The 18,900-nt window shown below is 35.1% G+C and overlaps 1 protein-coding gene across 1 annotated transcript; it reads left to right on the top strand.

Moving 5' to 3' along the window:
• The first annotated feature begins 3,017 nt into the window (after positions 1-3,017).
• On the top strand, positions 3,018-8,639 carry URH2 (uridine-ribohydrolase 2). Its single transcript, XM_020380237.3, has 9 exons — positions 3,018-3,204; positions 3,427-3,542; positions 3,656-3,715; positions 4,217-4,402; positions 4,485-4,589; positions 4,694-4,790; positions 5,726-5,833; positions 5,911-6,046; positions 8,354-8,639. Exons 1-9 carry the CDS (start codon positions 3,150-3,152, stop codon positions 8,460-8,462), a joined length of 972 nt encoding a protein of 323 aa, XP_020235826.2. The 5' UTR covers positions 3,018-3,149; the 3' UTR covers positions 8,463-8,639.
• Positions 8,640-18,900: the final 10,261 nt, after the last annotated feature.

Genomic DNA, 18,900 nt, shown 5'->3' with positions numbered 1-18,900 from the left:
ATGAGCAAAAACTACATATATTTGAAGAAAATGAGTAGTTGGACAAGAAAGAAAAAGAGTCTCATTGAAGGCTTTTACCTCCAAAAAAGGAAATAAAATTGCTAAAGATTCAAGTTCTAAAGATTCGAATATGGAACATTTCAACTTCATAGTGAGGAAATTCAAGAAGTTTTTGAGAAAGAAGAAAAAATCAGCTCAAAACTTCAAGAGGAATAGTAAAAATGATGAAGGAAATGTTGTTCAATACACTTGCTTTGTGTGTGGAAAATAAGGACATATCAAAGCTAATTATCCTATCTACCTAAAGAAACTACAAGAGGATAGAAAAAGAAAAAGGTAAGATAAAGGAAAGAAATATTACATAGCATAGGATGACAATGACTCAAGTTTTTCAAGTGACACATCAGAAAATAAAGAAGCTAGCTTATGCTTGATGGTTGAGTGGAACAATAAAGCAATGTAAGTGATTATGATTTTTATTCTAATCCTGATTATGATCAATTACAAGAAACTTTCGTTCAGGTACATAAGGAAGCACTAAGAGTAGGAGCTCTTAATAGTAAGCTTGATGGAAACCTTACAAGAGACCAGATTGATGTAGCTTCTCATTCAAGCTTATAAGGAAAGGATCTTTACTTCTTGGACTCCTTTAAGCTTCTTCAATAACATCCATGAAAGTTAGAAGCCATTTCACCATAGAAGATGATGTAAAGGTTCTCCTTTGTGGCACCACACTCTTGAAGAATGATAAGATTTTTCAATTTCTCACCACACTCAAAAGAGGACAAAAAGAAAATGAATAATTTCAAAGAGAGAAACAAGCTTTGAGAGAGAAAATTAGAGATAAAATTTTGGCCAATTTTATATAAAACTCAAAGTGTCTACAAAATAGGTTATAAACAAGCCATGTGACATGTTTGAGACATATAGGAGATAACTAGATCTAAAAAATCCAATGAGTAAATTCCAAGTGTCCCTAAAAAGGCAACGATACATGCAAAAAAAATAGAGTATTCACAGTACCCACCATATACACATGCTCACTAGTTTGCAAGGCTCAACCCGGATGAGCTTGGAAACAGGCGACTTGCAAATCGTCAGCGACTTCGACAGAGCGTTCACTTCGAGAAAGGTTCTAAACCTACTCTCGAATTCCCCCACATCCCCCCTAACCCACTCGTACCCCGGAATGGAGATTGGGGGTGCAAATCCTTGGGGTTGTTCCCCCCTCTTCTTCTTATCATCACCAACAGCAACCATTTCCTCGACGACCACCACTGTATCCCCACGCACCTTGGCCTTTCCCTTGGCCTTCCCAAGGGTAGCTTTAGGGGGGACAGAACCCCCCTCTCCCTCGCCAGCCATTGTTCAAAACACAACTAACAAAAAGGGGGCAAGGAGAAATACCTGATGCTTCTAGAACTGACCCTCGAATACTCGTAAACAACGACGACAGGCGAAGAAAGCGCTACCGAAACTAGACAATGGGGACGACAGAGAGGATAAAAGAACTGACAAACGAGGAACTAGAGAGACAAATGAAAAAGCTATAAGGAAATAAGGAGGGAAACCAACGTTTAAAGCGAAAAACGACAAAGAAGAAAAATCATTAAATACAGCGTCATAATGGCAAGGTGCACCTCATCATTATGGGTCGTCACTCTTTATTACAGTCGCCTCTGTTCGCGAAACGAGGCGACACTCATATAACATGTGGCCCTCGGCCCAAAAGGCGGAAATGAAGAGTCACGACCCTCAACCGACCTCGGCACTAACTCCTCGGCTAATAGCACTCGGAGCTTGGGGGGTTAGTGTATTACCCCACTTCGGCACTAACTCCTCATCTAATAGCACTCGGAGCTCGGGGGGCTAGTGTACCACCAATATCAGTATCAGGGCCCACCTCAGTATTGAAGAAGTCGGGCCACATCGACTTATCAAGTCAGCCCACTCTCCAATTGATAAGATAAACTGATAAGATCTCAATCTTATCAAATCATAACCGATCCCACTATCAGTCAGGGAAAAAACCCTAATCTACATCAAGGTACGTGCATTATATATATGAGATTCATACACCCACAAAAGACTAATTTAAGCATTGGAGTCTCTTTTACAGGTACCAACCCCATCTCAAAACAGCCGACGTACCAAGCAGAAGAGGCTCGCCGATTTTGCCCAAAGATCGTCTCCACACCGATCTCAGGTAAGAACAGGTTCAAGACACGCCATGTCAAGCTATGAAGTCTTCATCAAGATGAAAACCTCTGAGAAGAAGATGCAGTGCCTAATAATTCTTAGGATAAAATGGACATTTCTCTTACGAAAATAAAATTAATACAATTACAAAAAATTTATTATTAAAATCAAATTTTAAATTTGGACCATTTATTATTCTTATAAATTTATTCTAGAACTTAAAATAATTGGTCACATTCACAAAATGTATTTTTTAATTTCTTCACTGTGAACCACTTGAAAGAAGGATTAATCTTATACACTAAAAATGGTAATTCTAAATTCTACATTTCATCCATTATTTTTTCTTGGATAGGTGACATATAAAAGTTTGGTAGATGGCCAGATCACATAGCATTTTGATGTAGTTTAAAGAGTAAAGTGTCAGCACTGTTCTCCCTCGAGTTTCGCTACAAAACCCATAATATGCTACCAAAGGTTTTCTTTTTCTTTTTCTTTTTACGATACTACCAAAGGTTACTTCATCTTGATTTTTAAATATCATGTTGATGGCTCGTAGTGGTATAAAATATAAAATATTTATATCTATTATAAATCTTTATCTATTATATAGTGATATAATTATTAAAAAAATGATCGTTAGTATTTTTTTTAAGTAATCAATCATAATTACCTATTTAACTTATTTTTTATTTTATTTATAATTTCTAAAACATGACTTTTTTTTGCTGCCAGTTATAATAAAGCAATAAACTAACCATAAGGATCAAACAAGCGCAGCGCACGTGGAATGCGTTGTAATTAGTTAATTAATTAGAAACAATAAGCAATGTAAGTCAAAAAGCCAATTTAGATGTCTTCTGATTCTCCACTCCGATAACAATATCAATTCCAATTCTGATTTGGTTCGGAAAGAAGAGAAGTCAAGTCATCTCTCATCTTTTGTAAATATGGCAGCCGATACAGAACCAAAGAAGATCATAATTGATACCGACCCTGGCATCGGTAACATACATATGACATATCTGGATTTCAATTTATTTTGTTTCGTTGTATCGTGGTAATCCGAATCTATCAGAAGTTTCTGTTTCTTTGCTTTTGCTTTTGCTCTCAAATCAAGCTTTAACTTAAATTTTTTATTCTTAATTTTTTTTATCAATTGGACACTTGGTCTGCTTGATTTTTCCAATTCCTTGTTTCTCTGAGCATCGCAACTGTTTTCTGCAGATGATGCTATGGCAATATTCCTTGCTTTACGATCACCCGAGGTTGAAATTATTGGACTCACAACCATCTATGGAAATGTTTACACCACTCTGGCAACTAGAAATGCCTTGCACTTGGTAAAAATAGTTGGATTGTTTCTCAAAAGTATTTGTTTTCTCTGGTTAATGAAGTTCATTCACCCTTCACTTATTCATGATAAAAAAGCCTCCTTCATAACTTGCATATGCAGTTGGAGGTTGCTGGGAGAGAAGATATACCCGTGGCAGAAGGATCTCATGTGACATTAACTGTAAGTCTGTCAGACCTATCACAACTTTAATTGTTAACTTCCTTTCTTCCCTTTATTTATTTATTTGTTTTTTTTCTTTCGGAAATTGCTATGAATGTCACATGAGTATTTAGAACTAATTAGTATATTTGATCTTTATCTGAATCCCTATACAATAATCATATAATTGGATACTTTATACTATTTATATTACATTTTCAGCACACTTGAAATTTCAGTGAGGCACAAAATAATAATTTATACACTCATCATGCTATTATTTTGAATATTTTCCTCATTTCAACCTGAATGATCACAAAATTTTATTTGTACTTGCGATAAATAATATATTTTTGCTGTCTATTTAAATTTGTTTATTTCATTCAAATGCATTGTAGCTTATCACCTCAAAGAAAAACCTAATTAAACAGAATTTTCGGTTTGAAATTAAAAGTTCTGCTTCTTCAGTGTTCCCTCACATTTGACTCCTCCAATTATTGTAATCCTTGTCTGTTTATGCAGAAAGGAACAAAACTTCGCATTGCAGATTTTGTCCATGGGACAGATGGACTTGGCAACCAAAATTTTCCTTCACCCAAGGGTAAGCCCCTTGAAGAATCTGCTGCTGCTTTTTTGGTTCACCAAGCAAAAGTTAACCCTGGAAAAGTCACTGTAGTGGCATTGGGCCCTCTTACAAATATTGCTTTGGTATGATATAGTACAATTTCCCAATATGGCATTTTCAAGTTATCATTCATACCGTTTTCATAGCAATATTATATTTTTGCAGGCTATACAGCTGGATCCGGAATTTGCTAAGAACATTGGGCAGATTGTTCTTCTTGGTGGGGCTTTTGCAGTAAATGGCAATGTGAATCCAGCTGCTGAAGCCAATGTGAGTGTTTCCATCCTGTATTCAAATTATTGATATAACTTCCATTAAATATTATATCATTCACAACACAATCTGTCTATCTCTTTGGTTGGATTTGGTTCCAGATATTCGGTGATCCAGATGCTGCAGACGTTGTATTCACAAGTGGAGCAGATGTACTTGCAGTGGGGATAAATGTTACACACCAAGTTATACTGACAGGTACCCTTTGACAAATTCCTTTGATCTCCTTTTTGCTACAGTTATGTAGACATTTTGTCTTAAATGGATATATTTCCTTTGATAAATTTTGTATGGTTTACTATTTCTTCAAATGTTAAAGTAATTTTATTTGATTTTTCTTTCAGAATTTCTGAATAGCTGATCTAGCAATATTTTATAAGAATGTTTTTAATTATTTATTTAATAAATTCCCTCTTTTAAATTTTTCAGCTCAACTCGAACCCTTAGAAATGTTGTTGGATAACTAGGGCAATAGATTACTAAATTGTTCATTTACTGTCTACCACACCCCAAAAATGTTTTTAAAACAAAATGGCGAGTGGAGATGAGAATTTTTTCTATTGAAACATGTTATGTTTACCCTGAATCTATCTATTAACAACTTTCTTCTGTAAGGTGTAACAATCAATTAATTTTGCACATGTCTTATAGGACTCCATTTTATACTTATTTACTGAGGTTAGATAGTATCCATTCTTTTTTCACGTTATAGCCACTTAGTAGGGTCTCTTGGTTGACGCTTTTTTTGAATGCAGACACACGGAAATATCACTGTATTTTGGATTGACAAAGACAGTTCAAAAACTGCGTATAACTTCAATAACCTCTGATTTTTTCTGCCTGATAATCGTTAATGACCAACTCTCTCAGAAGTTTAAACTGATTGGTGAAGTTTCTTGAATGATTTTATATTCATCCGTAATACTAGTATTTGGAAACCATGGTTTTCTGAAACCCACTCAAAATTTGTTGTTACTTTTGTGTCTCATATTTGCACTCTTGTAATATTGAAGAGAAGTTGACATCAGTTAAATAGCATGATCATGATTCTATTTTAATTATTGTACATGCCATTTAACTTCCTCAGGCACCAAACTCACAACTGTTTTGGTTTACTAAAAAAACATGACTAGGTTCTGATCGAGAAAAATTGGCAAGTTCAAATGGAAAATTTGCTCAATACTTGAACAAAATCTTAGATGTATATTTCTCTTACCATCAGGAGGCATACAATACCAAAGGTTTGTCTTCATAGTGCGATAAGTATTGGTAGAGACCTAATAATCTAAATTACTAATTGTAGTTATTTTGTATACAGGGGTTTACCTTCATGACCCAACTGCACTTCTTGCAGCTGTTAATCCTTCACTTATAACGTGCATAGAGGGTATTGTCAGAGTCCAAACGTGTGGCATTACAAGGGGACTCACATTACTCTACAACAAACAAAAAAGGTAGAAACCACTAGAGGACTATCTCTAATTTAAGTTATCTATATTTGTCTGTATGCTAATGCATACTTTGTCGACAATTCTCATTTTTTTTTAAAATCGTGCAAAATAGTCTGTTAGGATAGTACTGTATTGCATTTCGTCCTGAAACTTTTTCTCAAGAACAACAGAATAGTGCACAAATCAATTTCTCTATTATGCTGAAGCCTTGCTCTTCTACCCCCATCTGTGTTCTATCACCAGTATTCTCTTGAGCTTGTAGCATTACTTTTTAAGCCTCTATTCGTAGTTTTCAGGAGAAGTCTTCTCATGCTGTAAGCCTTTGTTCTAATACTTCTTCTCTGGTACTGATCTGTTTACTCTTGATCCTTCTCATTTCAATCCAAGGATCTACGCTTCAGAGCATAACATAAACTCACAACACCAAATCAAAACATTCTGTGTTACAAAAAAATAATAACATTTTCAATTTAGTTTTAATCATCAAAACATAATTCAAAACCTTTAATTCACAAGGGTTTTGGACCTTGCATAATTAGCATTTCCATTCTTGTTTCTAATTTGTTGCATTTATGCACTTGATATTATGCTTTTGAAGTCCAAGAGTTCTACTCTAGTACAATGAACTAAGGTCAAGAGAACTTGGGGCATGTGAGTGTCTGAGACGATGCCATTACAGCTTATTGGTCCCATTGGTGTAAATCTCGTCCAAAGTATCATCAGTCAAGATTTCTTTTGTCGAGGATTGCAGGAAATATTTTTTTTATTAAATAGTTATTTGTAGTAACCCAAATTAGATGCTATACTTGTTAGATATATGTGCCCGTTTTCATCTTTAGGACATATTTAAATAAACTTCTCTAGAAATACTTTTAGGAGAGAAAAATAAGAAGAAAAATAAAATAAGTCTCTTCATAAATTAAAATTATATGTATAAGTTAATTTGTAGAAACTCTCTCTTATTAATTTATCAAAAATCTTGTTTTTTAATTTATGCATAAACTATTTCTTCCTATATTTTTATTTCTCATAAGTACTTTTAGAAAAACTTATCCAAACAAGCCCATATACTATTAATACATCACTTGTACTATTATGCACCTTTTAATTAATATATAGGTTGAAAAAAAAATTTCCCTAAAGTTTCACTTTACTTTTTAGTTCTAGTAATTTAAAATAGACATTTTTAATTTTTATACTTATCTTTTTCAATCATTTTTAGTCTCTATAGTTTAAAATAAATCTTTTTAGTCCTGTCCTTGTAGTTTTTTAATCTTTTTAGTCTTCATCATTAATTTTTTTTATAACATTATCTTTTTTATGTTGATGTAATAGAGGTCTTTAATTTTTTTAAGGTAAAAATAGTAGTATCTTAACAATGAAAGTCGTAAGTAATGGTATAAGAGAGATATGAAGCGTCGAGAGATTATAGTAACTTTAGTAAAATAAACTCAACATTAGAAAGTTGAAGTAATATTTATGTCCTGTCAATATGAAAGAGTCAACGTTATAAAAAAAATTAATAACAGAGACTAAAATAATTAAATAACTATAAATATGAGAACTAAAAAGACCTATCTTAAATTATAAGAACTAAAACTGATTTAGAAAGATAAATATAAGAACTAATAAAGCCTATTTTAAATTATAAAGGCTCAAAAAATTTTGAGCTATTATATAAACCATGACATTCTACCATCTCATTTCCTACACTTTTTGTCTATACATCTCTTTTTGGTAAAAGAGAAGAGAGAAATTCACCTTGTCTCTTCTCTCTTCCTTTTTCTTCCCAAAATAGATGTAAAACATAAGATTTAGAGACAACTTTGTTGTTAATACTTATGTCTTCTTTTCCTTTTCCTTTTCACTGCCATTTTTTTTAAGGAACCCTTTATTTGATCCTCAAAATGTGACCATATTAGTCATCCAAAGACTCCTGTCATCAAATCAACCCTTCAGTGATTCAAATATCAAATTAGCCCGTGTCATCACTTTAGTCTTTCGAAAGGACGAAAATAGTGGTGTTTTAGATTTTTTAGGGAATAATTTAGTCACAATTTTTTTAAAGAAATAATGTGATAGCATGGTAATCTTTGGAGGACCAAGTAGAGGGTATCATTTGTTTTATGCCCCTCAACAATGAAAATGTAATGGATAATATATGAAATGGAGTTACACACAAACGTCTTCCGTAATAAACTAATTATACCTTTTCTTCGCTTTGTATTTCAATCTCATTGTCAACTTTTGCAATCCATTCATTGTTCGGCTTCTCACATGTATACCTTTTCTCTGTTTCTAATAAACCAGGTTTGGTGAAATCAATGAATGGTCCAATAAGCCATCCGTAAAGGTAGCTGTAACAGTTGACGCTCCTACAGTTGTCAAATTGGTCATGGATCGTCTTATGGACTCTTGAAATAGCTATGAAGCATTCAAATAACACTGCTAACTGCTAAGTATTGTCCATTTGTATTTAAACAACACTAAAAAGGTGTTCTGATTATTCTTGTTATATTTTTGTTTTAAAGCTTTTGACCTCTACTTTGCATTTTATTTCAATTTCAGTGAGAAAGGAAAAATTGTGTTGCTTTCATTTGTCTGCGTCAATTAAATTTCAAAACTTTTCGGTATTCTTTAGAAGCCTCAATAACATCAAAACTCGCCTAAACACAAGCAACTTAACCTCTCGTCACCTCCCTACACTCCACCTAAGCAACCACGTAAGTAAGTTGCATGCAAACTTTGTGCACATGGACAGCAACTCCCCAAAACCCAATGGCCAACCTCACCAAAATCATCACTTTTGTGTTCATAATTGACTTTCCCACGGACACCCTAAAACCCATGTCCAACTCCCACTCAATAACCATTACTTTGATTTTCATTCACTAAAAAGTCAGTAGCTTAATTGTGATTATCTGGCAATTGCATTTATTTGTTTTTTAGTAACTATTTTAGCCTGTTATTTTAGATTAATTGAAAGATTAGGGAAATGTGAATTTTGGGTAACTGGTAAATGATGCGTCTGATGCATTTCTTTTGAATTGAAATGTATTGGAGATCAGAAGGAGTGTAAACCTCAAGCACTGAAAATGTATGTGCATATGATTTTTTTGTGTGATACAATTGGTTTTTAAGCATAATGAGAAGTTGTTACTATTGTGATAATTGATTTGTATGGTTTAAGTAGTCACATCTAAGTGACGTCTTGAGTGGTCACATTTCGACGACATAAATGGGATGATATTAATACATACATAGAAATGTGAGTACACAATAAGGCACAAAAAAAACTATATAAAGAGAGGCACGTGAGCATTTTAGTTGTGAAAATGTTAAAGCTTGCGAAATACAAGTAGCAGGATGCTACTGTAAGTAAAGAATAAAGAAAATGAAGTCATGTAGGGTGTCGAATTGGATAACATTCTATGGAGGCAGAATAACATGTGCACTAAGTGCGATGCAGAATACAAGATCTTCAAAATGTTATAATTGAGGACTTTGAGATGGGGTCTCAATGCTTGTGCATCAGTTCGTTGTTGTTCGGTGCCTTATTCCACCTACGGTGACAAAAGTTTAAACCTCACCAGTCCTCAGAGTATGGATGACCATAGTTGGTACATGGAGAGATTGTTGCGTACAACATGGTCATCCTTGAGGGTATAGGCATTGGATTGTGACAATAGTTTTCACATAGTCGAATTAGCAACTATAATTAAGTACTAACAATCATTAATTGGTGAGAGCTCGCCATTATACCGTGGTGAGGGGTGTACTTCTAATAGTACTCCTAACAATACTCCCAACAACCATCTAAACTAAATTGTGTAAGATTATTGAGCCTAAGAGTTCTAGTGGTAGTTGGCCAATACAAAAGAATCAAGAAGTTTTGTAACAAAAGGGTGTGTTACCACTAGTCGATGAACTATCAAAGGCCTTACCTCTAGCCAAGCAGTGCAACCCCTAACCTCTCAAATAGTTATCCCTGCACCTCCAACCCAAACGTCATATCCCAAACACAAGCCACAACACCCCCTTAGAAAACAAAAACAACATCATTGTTACCTAAACCCACCCAAACACAACCCATCATCATCGTGATTGACTCATCTTCAAACTCTGATGACAAGCCTATTTCTTTTTGCCTTAGTTGCAAACCTATCACTCCCACACCCCTTCCAAAACATGTTGAAGAAGCCCCTCAACAACCTCAGTCAAAGAAAAGATGATTGGTACAAGGTCTTCCAGTGCCTAAGATCAAGCAACAGGAAGAGAACAGTCTGAAATGAGCACAACGTCTAATGCTAGAGGAGGAGAAGTAGAACTAGAAGAAACAAGTTGAGTTGGTTGTAGGGGATGAAGCCATGATTTAGGAAGCACGTGTAGCATCTGTTGTTGAAGCTGCTTAGAAGGCGCAAGAACTAGAGCTAGAGCAGACTCTAAAAGAGCTCCCTATTTAAGGTGCTCACACCTTCTTTATGGCGAAGGTATACATCACCATCACATTGAGAAGGAAGCCCAATATCCTCTATCCAAGAACGCTTTCAAGGCCAAATATCATGCCTCACCACTGCCTATAACAGATGCAAATGCAATTTGAAGTGTCTCTTGAAGTGCCTTTTGCTCCCTTCCTTTTACAACAAGTTCCTACAGTACCAAAATCCACCACAATTGCAAATGTTGAAATTATTGTTCCATCTATGAAGCATTTCTTTTTTTTAAATCTACAGGTATTGAATTAGTCTCACTACTTGTTGAAGACACCATAGGAACAACCTTTGGACCAACGAATGATATTTCATTGTTTATTGTTTAAAAAAGCGTAATTGATGTTGAACCATTGAATGTGTTAAGTGTGTAGTCTAAGTTCTAAAATTGAAGTAGTCCCACATTGTTTAGTTTAACTTACTTATTAAGTCCCACATCACTTAGTTTGTAATGCTTGCCTCTTCCTTATGCTATATATATAGAGGCACCTTGTAAGGTTTAAGACACACCAAAAACAAATACTCTTAGTATTGTTTATTTCTCTCTTCTATCCTTTTATTCTCTCTTTTAATGCCAGTTGCCTAACAACTGGTATCAGAGCTCTAGGTTCGGGAGAGTATTCTTAGTATGCTCTGTGGTTGCAGTTTTATCTGATCTTCTACAACAGAAAAGAATAATCTTCAGTTTAGAGAGTGAGAGGAGAGTATTCTTAGTATGCTCTGTGGTTGCAGTTTTATCTGATCTTCCACAACAGAAAAGAATAATCTTCAGTTTAGAGAGTGAGAGCTTTTCTAGAATTCCTCAGTTTAAGAGGAGAGAGTCTCAGTTTAGAGAGCAAGAGCTTTTCTCAGCAGCAGAGCAATGGCATTAGAAGAAGGGAAGGTGAAGATAGAGAAGTTTGATGGTAAAGACTTCGGCTTCTGGAAGATGCAAATAGAGGATTATCTGTATCAAAAGAAGTTATATCAACCCTTAATAGGGGAGAAGCCAGACGATATGAAACAGGAAGAGTGGAACTTGCTAGATCGACAGGCTCTTGGCGTGATCAGACTGACATTGGCCAAGAATGTTGCATTCAACATCGTCAACGAGAAGACAACTGCGAGTCTGATGAAGACACTATCAGACATGTATGAGAAACCATCTGCAGCAAACAAAGTACACATAATGCGTCGATTGTTCAATCTCAAGATGGGAGAAGGTAACCCTGTGATTAATCATATTAATGATTTTAACACTATTCTTGCCATGTTAGAATCAGTACAAATCAAATTTGAAGATGAGGTGAAGGCATTGATATTATTATCATCATTACCGGAAAGTTGGGCTGCAACTGTTACTGCAGTCAGTAGTTCTGCAAGGGATAGCAAGTTAAAGCTCAACGACATTCGCGACCTGATCTTAAGCGAAGATGTTCGCAGGAGAGACTCCGAGGAGCCTTCCAGTTCTACTTCCAGTTCAGCATTAAATACTGAAAGTAGAGGAAGGACCACTCAAAAAGGTTACAACAGCCGAGGAAGATCAAAGTCAAGAGCTAAAGGTCAGCCAAAATTCCGGAATGACATTGTCTGTTGGAATTGTGACAAGAGAGGTCACTTTACCAATCAATGCAAAGCTCCGAAGAAAAACAAGAATCGCAAGAAGCGTGATGATGATGAATCCGCAAATGCAGCAACTGACGATATAGACGATGCATTAATCTGCAGCCTAGACAGTCCTATTGAGTCATGGATTATGGACTCAGGTGCATCATTCCACACCACTCCTTCTAATGAATTGTTGACTAACTATGTTTCTGGAAGGTTTGGAAAGGTTTACCTTGCAGATGGCAAACCTTTGAGTATTGTTGGAAAAGGAGATATTGCCATCAAGACCTCAAGTGGGAGTCATTGGACACTGAAAAATGTCAGACATATCCCTGCCTTAAAAAGAAATTTAATATCTGTAGGGCAGCTGGATGATGAAGGGCACGAAACCACTTTTGGAGATGGAGCATGGAAAGTCAAGAAAGGCAATCTCATTGTCGCTCGTGGAAGGAAGCGAGGGTCACTTTACATGGTTGCAGATGAGAACATGATAGCAGTTACTGAGGCTGCCAATAATTCATTCTTGTGGCACCAAAGACTTGGGCACATGAGTGAGAAAGGAATGAAGCTAATGGCGACAAAGGGTAAGCTATCAAAGTTAAAGCATGTAGATGTCGGCACTTGTGAACACTGTATCTTGGGAAAACAGAAAAAAATTAGTTTCTCAAGGCAAGGGAAGACACTGAAAACAGAAAAGCTTGAATTGGTGCATACAGATGTTTGGGGACCAGCTCCAGTGAAATCTCTTGGAGGCTCATGCTATTATGTCACCTTTATCGATGATGCTACGAGAAAGGTATGGGTTTATTTTCTCAAAAATAAATCTGACGTGTTTTCTGTGTTTAAAAGATGGAAAACAGAAGTTGAAAATCAGACAGGTTTAAAGTTGAAAAGTCTGAAATCTGACAATGGTGGAGAGTATAATAGCCATGAATTCAAGAACTTCTGTTCAGAACATGGGATCAGAATGATCAAGACAATACCAGGAACACCAGAGCAAAACGGTGTTGCAGAAAGAATGAATAGAACATTGAACGAGAGGGCTAGGTGCATGCGGATCCAATCGGGCTTGCCTAAGGTGTTTTGGGCAGATGCAATCAACACAGCGGCATATCTCATAAATAGAGGACCATCAGTTCCTTTGGGTTATCAATTGCCTGAAGAGGTATGGTCTGGGAAGGAGGTAAATCTTTCACATTTAAGAGTATTTGGCTGCGTGTCATATGTTTTGATAGACTCTGATAGTAGAGATAAATTGGATCCCAAGGCCAGAAAGTGTTATTTTATCGGTTATGGTTCTGACATGTATGGCTACAGATTTTGGGATGACCAAAACAAGAAAATCATCAGAAGCAGGAATGTCACTTTTAATGAGAATCTATTTTATAAGGATAGATTTTCTGCAGAATCTATTGATACAGACAAGTTGCCAGAGCCTTCTGAGAAAGTAGAACTTGAAGAAATTTCAGAAAGCGACATAACCAACAGAAGCCAGAGTACAGATATAGAGGTTGAATCAGAACCAGCATCTCCTCCTTTGAGAAGATCCTGCAGAGTTTCAGTTGCACCAGAAAGGTATTCTCCTTCATTGCACTATTTATTGTTGACTGATGCTGGTGAGCCAGAATACTTCGATGAGGCTATACAGGGGAATGATTCTGTCAAGTGGGAGTTAGCAATGAAGGATGAGATGACATCTCTTCAAAAAGAATGGTACTTGGTCGTTAACTGAATTGCCAGAAGGAAAGATGGCTCTACAAAACAAGTGGGTTTACAGGCTGAAGGAAGAATCTGATGGCAGAAAAAGATACAAGGCGAGACTTGTGGTCAAAGGATTTCAGCAGAAACCAGGAATTGACTTCACAGAAATTTTCTCTCCAGTTGTAAAAATGACTACCATCAGAGTCATACTGAGCATTGTTGCTGCAGAGAATCTTCATTTGGAGCAGTTAGATGTTAAAACTGCATTCTTGCATGGAGATTTAGATGAAGATATTTATATGACTCAGCCAGAAGGTTTTAAAGTTTCAGGCAAGGAAAATCTTGTATGCAAGCTTCATAAAAGCTTGTATGGCTTGAAACAAGCACCAAGGCAGTGGTACAAAAAATTTAATGAGTTTATGCAAAACTCAGGATTTAGCAGATGTGACATGGATCATTGCTGTTATGTTAAGAAATATGTTAACAGTTATATTATCCTTGCTCTATATGTTGATGACATGCTAATTGCAGGGCCAAATATGACAGAAATTAACAGGCTAAAGCAGCAATTGACAGACCACTTCGAGATGAAGGATCTTGGTCCAGCTAAACAAATTCTTGGCATGAGGATTTCTAGAAACAGACTAGAAGGAGTCTTGAAGTTGTCTCAAGAGAAATACATAGAAAAGCTTCTTGACAGATTTAATGTTGGAGATGCCAAAATCAGGAACACCCCTTTGGGAACTCACATGAAGCTCTCAAAGAAGCAATCTCCAGAGACAGTTGAAGAAAAGGACCACATGTCAAGAGTACCATATGCATCAGCAGTTGGGAGCTTAATGTATGCCATGGTGTGCACCAGACCTGACATAGCACATGCTGTTGGAGTTGTCAGTCGATTCCTATCGAATCCCGGGAAGAAGCATTGGGAAGGTGTAAAGTGGATACTAAGATATCTGAAGGGTACTTCAGGAATAAATTTGCTCTTCAGAAGAGGTAATTTCACTTTACAAGGGTTCTCTGATGCAGATTTGGGAGGAGATTTGGACACTAGAAAAAGCACCACTGGTTACATTTTCATCTTGGGGAGAACTGCAGTGAGTTGGAAGTCTAAGCTTCAGAATAGAGTTGCTCTCTCAACTACCGAAGCTGAGTACATAGCTATCTCAGAAGCAGCCAAGGAGATGATCTGGCTAAAGAACTTTCTCAGTGAATTAGGGAAAGAACAAAAGAATGCTCCATTGTTCAGTGACAGTCAGAGTGCTATATGTCTTGCGAAGAATCCTGTCTTCCATTCTAGATGCAAGCACATTCAATTAAGATATCATTTCATTAGAGAATTGATAAATGATGAAGAATTATCTCTGCTGAAGATTTCAGGATCAGAAAATCCAGCAGATATGCTAACTAAGACTGTTACAACTGACAAGCTGAGGCTCTGCATTACCTCAGCTGGTCTTCAGGGATAATTGAAGATGAAGAAAGCTGCACTAGGCGAAGGAGCATATGAACTCGATGCTTACAAGGAAGCTAACTAGAACTCAGACTCCAAGTGGGAGAATTGTTAAGTGTGTAGTCTAAGTTCTAAAATTGAAGTAGTCCCACATTGTTTAGTTTAACTTACTTATTAAGTCCCACATCACTTAGTTTGTAATGCTTGCCTCTTCCTTATGCTATATATATAGAGGCACCTTGTAAGGTTTAAGACACACCAAAAACAAATACTCTTAGTATTGTTTATTTCTCTCTTCTATCCTTTTATTCTCTCTTTTAATGCCAGTTGCCTAACAGAATGTGGATGCATCAACAATGGAACCTGACCTAAGAAACCTTGAAGACGTATGGCACATTCCACCTAGTGCAATCCATGAAGACATAAGCAATGTGTTTGAAGATTTTGACCAATTGATGGATGAGTTGACAGACGAAAAGGACAAATCAAACTATGTCATGGTGGCTGAACCTCTTGAAAGATAATCCTACTTCAACTTGCATGAGTACGGAGTACCTATCTCTCTATCAATGTGAAAAGTGTGGCATCATCTTCTATCCCTACACAGAACTGGTAATGGTGATTTTTCCCCTTGATCTGGATGGACAACATCATCTTGATGACCAGAGCTCATTCACTAGTTTTGGTTTGTGTATGAAGAAGCATGTAGAACTAGAATTGCTATTGAGCTTAGTTATGGAGGCTATACGCACAACCTTCCCTATATGATCAACCATCCAAAAGAGTGAAAAGACCATATCAAATCTATCCTTAGACTGCTCAAACCAAGCTAAAGCTTCTGCAACATTCTATCTGTAAAGGGAAAGAACGACCCTTAAAATATGTCAAGGACATGAGGTATCTATGTTATGCAAAAGTTCACCAATTTGGAGTGTCTGGAGTCAACAAAAATTACTCTTTCTTTACCAAGGGAAGAGGCGTTGTACATACCCTCATTTCTCCTACCACCACACCTTGTCGCAATGCTTTGTATCAACCATGTCGGCACTTCTTCTATACATTACCTTTTGTTTTTCATTTTCTTGTATATTTACTTGTTAATATTTATTTTATGTATACATATATGGCACTTGTCCCTACTCCTCTCTTTCTTGTTCAAGAAGTTCCTATGCAAGCCTCAACCTCTAAAATCCTGAAGTCCCTTAGACTATCTCGGGATTGAAGAACATGGTCGCCACCCTTGTCACCGTTTTTCTTAACCTTTAAGCTCAATCTCAATAGGATCCTCTCTTGTTTGACATTTATATATTGAATGATCTTTATTATATATGTTTGATACTATACTCTGATAAGTTAATGTTCATATGCCTTGTGTATGTGTGTTTATACACGCGCGCGCACACACACACATAAATTTTTAAGGATTCTTAGATTTTCCTTTAATTTAACAATCTCCCATTTTTAATGGTGACAAACATATTTTTGAAAAATATAGTATTTATGTGCATAAGATCTAGTCGTGTTCAATTTTAAGATGATATATATATATATGTCATCTTAAAATTGAACACGACTAGATCTTATGCACATAAATACTATATTTTTCAAAAATATGTTTGTCACCATTAAAAATGGGAGATTGTTAAATTAAAGGAAAATCTAAGAATCCTTAAAATTTATGTTTTAATGTTAATAAACTCATGTTTTTGTAAAAGATTGTATGTCTAGGAGAATAGTTTGAGACATTCTAAACGATTAATGTTAACCTCTCATACAAAACATTTTGTCTATATCTAAGATAATGCATTAAATATCACTTTTAATATGTTTAATGTTTATATTATTTGCTTTCATGATATTCCTTAACAAATCAAAAGAATAAAAGTTTCTTTGGTGCTTGAAATCCATAAAGGAACAATGATTTGCTTTTCGTCAAAAAAATGATAAGCAAATATCTCGAAGTATGTGAAATCATCTAAAAAAGTCATTTTTGGTTGACACACGCAACAGTTGCTTCCCGTTTGAACCATAAAGGTGATAAGTAACTTCCTTGATCATGTAAGAAGTGACTATTTGATAATAATAATAAAAAATTCACTCTACAAGGGAAAAAGACGAAGCAAGTCGATGAGTAACACTTAAGAATTTGCAACGGTCATCTTTGAAGATCACCTATGTAAAAGAGCTTGAACTTCACAAAGAAACAGATAGAAGAGCTTTAACAATCTATTCATTCATTCATTCTTTGTAAATCTCTATAAAGTTTTGTACTTAAAAGTTGCATCGTGTCTTGTAAGTAAAATAAAACTTTTGTTCTATTTACCCAACTAAAAACTATGTGTTTTAGCTCGGAACCTGGAGAGGCTTTGAATTTAAAATAATACTTGGTGTTGAAGCTTGGAGAGACTTTGTTATTCAAATTATACTTGGGTAGGAAGACTTTGTTATTCAAATAATACTTGGGTAGTTTGCTTGAAGAGACAAATCAAACAATATTTAGATTGAGCCATAACTAACTTATGAAAAAATATGTATATTTTTATGAAAGATAGCAAAACTTGATCAAGTTGATCAAGAACTAAACATAGTGTTGGTGGTAGAGATGAACCCGTATAAAAATATCATGTGTGATTTGATTTGCTTCGTTTGCACTCTTTTAGGCTTATGTTACTACTTCGTTACTTCAAAAAAGTGTTAAGTTTATTCAACCACTTTTCTAGTGTCATTTTTTTTCACAATTTTTTTTTTAAAATAACCTCTTTAGTTCCTTCAAATCGGTGGAGAAGTTTTATGTTATATATGAAACCTTTGAATAACATTAACAAGTCAATTTCAAAATATGAGTTAAAAAAAAAAATAATTTGACCAATTTTGTTTCATTTCACCCTTTCCTAAGACCTTTAATTAATCATTTTTATTTACACTTCGCACACAAATCACTACACACATATAACACATTATGACACATTCCCACCCAATTTTTCATGACATAGTGATTTTAAATATTCATTCTTCATCAACATTTTTTTGTTATTTATGACACTCTTCTACTCCCAAAGATTTAACAAATAAAATTTAACAAAATTTTCAGAAATTAAAACATTGTAATAATACTTCTCATAAACTTGTAAAAGGGTTCACATAATTATTCAATAAAACATATAGGTATCATTTAAAAAGAAATAAAAAACATAAATCAAATAAGTTTTAACAACAAAATAATTTAATATAAAATTCAACATAAAAACATTCATTAATCCTAAAACTCAATTTTGATATCATATTATCATAACAAAACCCTTCTTTATTGTTCTCCTTCATTAAACCAATCATCCTATACCTATTCTATTCCTACAAATGAGAATCAACCCAAACATAAACATACAAACACAGGGAGTGAGAGTACATCTCATCTATCACATCATATACAAAGCATAAGGATAAACATACACACCAATCAAACAATAACTACATACCAATTCTCTTACAATATTAATAACAATTTAATACATCACATTTCATCTATCACCATCATTCCATCAATCACAAACATAACATATTCATCAACTAAGACTCATAAGATGTATGCTCTTAACTCTATATGCATGTAATACCAGTCTCCTCCT

This window comes from Cajanus cajan, chromosome 11, assembly GCF_000230855.2.
Source record: "Cajanus cajan strain Asha chromosome 11, NIPB_CcT2T_4, whole genome shotgun sequence".
In the NCBI taxonomy this organism is placed as follows: Eukaryota; Viridiplantae; Streptophyta; class Magnoliopsida; order Fabales; family Fabaceae; genus Cajanus; species Cajanus cajan.
This window is presented reverse-complemented; position numbering and strand designations above follow the sequence as displayed.